Raw genomic sequence first — 4,766 nt, forward strand, 5'->3', positions numbered from 1 at the left:
TAATTTCTTCACTTGTTTTGTATTTAGAATGTAAATAATATGAGAAAGAGGCACAACATTTTTTTTGTGCATTTCCATAGATGGCGCATGCTGTTCGCAAATTTTTTCTGCACGTATGAACCTATAAGATGGAGAAAAACAAATCAAGTGCCAAGGCAACCTCTCTAATACTTAAGTTAGTAATTAAAAAATGTGTGATCATACAATTAGAGTAGGATTTAGAGTCCTTCATGAGGTGCGATACTTATTTTGAGTGGATAATGTTTGTATTGGGTTATAATTCTATGTATTCGAGTATTTTGGATACTATCATATCAAAAAGAAAGAAAAAAAAAAAGTGAAATCGTGAAATTTTTTTGGCTTGCTTTAGTTTGCTTATGACTTTTTTTTTATTCAAATTAATTGTAAAAAAATAATAATAATAAACTTATGGCTACAACACCTAAGTTATTATTATTTATTGGAACCTCTTTGTAGATCGGATCATCTCAAACCACAAACCATATCATATACTCTTGTTCAACAAACAAGAGTTCGCATAGAATATCTTTCATGAATTTTTTTTTAAATTATATATAAATAATTCATATTGAATGACTTTGATATAAAGATAAATTTATTCCATTTATTATTTAGAGGTAAAGGATTTGAATTACGAAAAAAACTTCTTTGAAAAGTAGAAATAAGATTGTGAACATTAATTCTCTCTAAAGCTCACAAATGTAGGACATTTCATGCACTGACTCACCCTTTATACATAACTAAGTTATCAGTTATAAAAATTAGATGGCACTTGCTTTGGCATTAAATTACAATCTACTTAGGATCATTCTTTACCCACAATTATGTCTAACATATTACATTTTGAATATATGACATTATAAACTAAATCTAATATTTTTAAAAAATTGCTAGCGAATATTTAATAAGTTTATTTATTTGATATAAAGAAAAGCACATTAAGCTACACGATAGGGGTAGCTTTCCCTTAAATACACACTCACATCATATAAATAAATAGTCTTGAATGCTCGCAAGATCCTCCCATTTCAAATGAAAAAAAAAACATTACAACACAATAAAACAACTTTATTTTAGCACAACTTAATTCCCACATGAAAATGTGAGATTATTAATTCATAATTGCAGCTAAAAGCTTCAAAGTCAAGCATAGTTATCAGCCACCTCTTGGAGAATCTGAGCAATCTCATTAGTCTTTGTAAGTTGCAGCTTATGATCTCCACCTTCGACCTTGTAAATCTTGTGTGGTTTATAGTTTGCTATTTGCCAGAGTTGAAATTCAGGTAAAAATATTTTATCTTGGTCGGTCCACACATAAATTCTCTTAATCGACCCATAACCTTCCTTAGTGAAAAATGGTCGCTTAGCTAAAACATTTTGAAATAATGATCCTTTCCTTGTCAACATCTTGGCCAATTCATATTCCTTGAACAAATAATGTAATATATTTGTTGGTCATATTAAAAATAAAAAAAAAAGGAGATATAGAGAGAAAGTATCATCAATGGTTTTGAAGTAAAAGAAACAAACTCATTTGTTGTGATCCTTTTTCACTTCTTTCATTAGTGTGGATCTCGCCAAATCCAAAGAAATTCAAGATTCCTAATATATATGAAACCCAACACAATATAACTTTATCAAAAAATATTTTAATCATAAGCAATTTTATTAAACTTTTCTTTTAGCTTGATGGAGATTATTTAAAATTTGAATTATTGACGTTCATTATAAAGTAAATACTAAACCAACTAAAATAAGTATATATCCTATACCCTAATGACATTAAGCGTATGTTCTGTAGGAAGGAAAGCTGGAAAAAAAATTGATCAAAATTATAAGTAAAATTTTTATGAAAATGAAAACTGTTGTTATATTTACAAATTTTTTATATAAAAAATGATTTATTTAGTTTCTACATACGTTTTAATAAAAAAATGAGAGAAAAATTATTAACCTTTTACTATTATGCACATATTGAATAAAAAATTATATTAAAGAACAACTATTGAAAGGAAAAAAGGCATAGAGGGAAAACAAAAAAAAATTAACAGTTTTTCCACTCTTTTTTGCCCAATTTAAGTGAAAAATAAAATGACTCAAAATAAGAGAATTGTTTTTTTTTTCTTCTTTTTTACTCACTACAAAACAGACCCTAAGGATTAATTTTATTAATTTTTTCACATTATCACTTAATTTTAATTTTTAACTCAATTTAAAATCTTTGTGTTTAAAATTTGGCCAAACTTATCATTACAATGCGGTCATAACGACCTGTTAATTATATATATATATATATATATATATATATATATATATATATATATATATGTTAGCATAATTATAGCAATTAGCATAATTATAGCAATTAGCATAATTATAGCAATTAGCATAATCATAGCAATTAGCATAATTACAGTAATTAATATGATTATAGGAGATTTATAGCATAATTATAGCAATTATTATTCTTATCTAAATTAGCTCATATTCTCATGTATAAATAGATGTAATATCTCTGTAAATAAGAAACAGACAAAGACACAGACAAATACACAATCCTTTTCTTCATTACTTGTATTCTTTCTTCTAACATGGTATCAGAGCCGTAAAGCTTTTATTTATAGTTTCTGGGGTCTCTCTTCTCTCTCTACAACATGTTCTGGTTCATTCTTTTATTTCTGTTATTATACCAAAGAGCCGTTTCCAAATCCTGATCCAGGTGATTGTGATGTGCTCAATATTAGTCCAACTACACCTGCCTCTGTTGAATCTGCACCAGGTGTTGATCCAGTACCTGTGCCTGCATCTGCTCCTAGCACTACTCTTCGTCGTTCTACCCGTCCAGTTTAACTGCCTCTGTTGAATCTGCACCAGTTGTTGATCCAGTACCTGCGCCTGCATCTGCTCCTAGCACTACTCTTCGTCGTTCTACCCGTCCAGTTTAACTGCCTCTGTTGAATCTGCACCAGTTGTTGATCCAGTACCTGCGCCTGCATCTGCTCCTAGCACTACTCTTCGTAGTTCTACCCGTCCAGTTTACCTGTCTCTGTTGAATCTGCACCAGTTGTTGATCCAGTACCTGCGCCTGCATCTGCTCCTAGCACTACTCTTCGTCGTTCTACCTGTCCAGTTTGATTCCTGTCTCCTCTGTCAGCCAAACCGCTGATATATTCACCAAATGCATCCTCCCGCTCGCTTTCAGGATCTCTTAAGCAAACTCAAGTTGGCACCTGTGTTACCACCTTGAGTTTGAGGGGGGGTGTTAGCATAATTATAGCAATTAGCATAATTATAGCAATTAGCATAATTATAGCAATTAGCATAATCATAGCAATTAGCATAATTACAGTAATTAATATGATTATAGGAGATTTATAGCATAATTATAGCAATTATTATTCTTATCTAAATTAGCTCATATTCTCATGTATAAATAGATGTAATATCTCTGTAAATAAGAAACAGATAAAGACACAGACAAATATACAATCCTTTTCTTCATTATTTGTATTCTTTCTTCTAACAATATATATATATATATATATATATATATATATATATATATATATATATATCTTCTTAAAATTATGAAAGTATAATTAAGGAAAGAATAAGTTAAACCTAAGTAAATAACTCAGACGATATACCTCAGGAGGGCATTTGGTGTATAAATTCTCCCTCAGAAGAGTGAAGCCCAGTTTCAATCCAGTTATCTCCTCGCCATTGTTAGTAAACGTAAAATACGTGGTGTCTCTCCAGTCGGGAAACACCTCCATAAGCTGAGTAATGACACGAGAGAGAATTATACAAAGTAATTAACAAATTAAAGAATGAAAACGAATAAAGATATAAAATCTCTTGGAGTTTCATTTACGAGATTAAACTTTGGATTAAATGGTTTTTTTTTTTTTTTTTGGGGACAAATACATACCTTATCCACGACATAGGATGGGCTGTGATCGGTGTCTGGCATTACTGAATTGTGGAAAACAGCAGCTGCAATCTTTTCACGGTATTTTTCAGCAGCAATAGCAATATTGAGTCCTCCACAGCTCTCGCCAACAAGAATCACCTTTTCCCCTTTAGGGAGTGACTCCATGAACGTCAACAAGGGTTCAGAATACTCATCAAATGAGCCAATCTCCTCAATTTGCCTTGGGTCAATGCCGCTGGCTGCAAGGTCCAGTGCAGTGACCTTGTGGCCAGCTGCCTCAAGGACGGGTTTGAGCTTGTGCCAAATCCATGCACCATGGCATATGGTATGAATAAGAACAAAATGCCCGACTGCCATTTTCTGATGATTTCTTACTCTTTACTATTGATAAGTGCTCTTCTCTGTGAGTGGTGCAGGTAGCGTTGCATGTGTTACTATTAATAGAAAAAGAGTTCTGAATGCTGATACATGTTCGCTACTCCACATGTGCCAGATGCTTTTCTTTTTTGAATATTATTTATGTAAAATAAATAAAATTATTATATAAAAAATAAATTTAAGATATAAATTTATTAATTTCATTTATTTTATGTGTGAATAAATGCATGTGCATGCCAGGTATCTTTAAGAAGTTTGTCAGCATGTGGCCTCTGGTTAATCGGTAGCTCAACCAACTTTAATTTAGATGTCGAGACTGGCCTTTTTTCCTTGCGTAAATAATTTTAGGATAGGTGGAAATGTAGAATTTATAGCAATTTTTTTTTTATAGAAAAATTTTGTTCTTTTTATTACAAGACTGCGAAGTTTTTTT

General features: G+C 31.1%; 1 protein-coding gene across 1 annotated transcript; it reads right to left on the minus strand.

Moving 5' to 3' along the window:
* Nucleotides 1-908: 908 nt before the first annotated feature.
* Nucleotides 909-4,396, minus strand: LOC131183769 ((S)-hydroxynitrile lyase-like). The gene is made up of 3 exons (XM_058154336.1): nucleotides 3,953-4,396; nucleotides 3,669-3,800; nucleotides 909-1,446 (listed from the first exon to the last, which is right to left on the minus strand). The coding sequence occupies exons 1-3, from the start codon at nucleotides 4,310-4,312 to the stop codon at nucleotides 1,165-1,167; spliced, it is 774 nt and encodes a 257-aa protein (XP_058010319.1). The 5' UTR covers nucleotides 4,313-4,396; the 3' UTR covers nucleotides 909-1,164.
* Nucleotides 4,397-4,766: the final 370 nt, after the last annotated feature.

This window comes from Hevea brasiliensis, chromosome 10, assembly GCF_030052815.1.
Source record: "Hevea brasiliensis isolate MT/VB/25A 57/8 chromosome 10, ASM3005281v1, whole genome shotgun sequence".
NCBI lineage: Eukaryota > Viridiplantae > Streptophyta > Magnoliopsida > Malpighiales > Euphorbiaceae > Hevea > Hevea brasiliensis.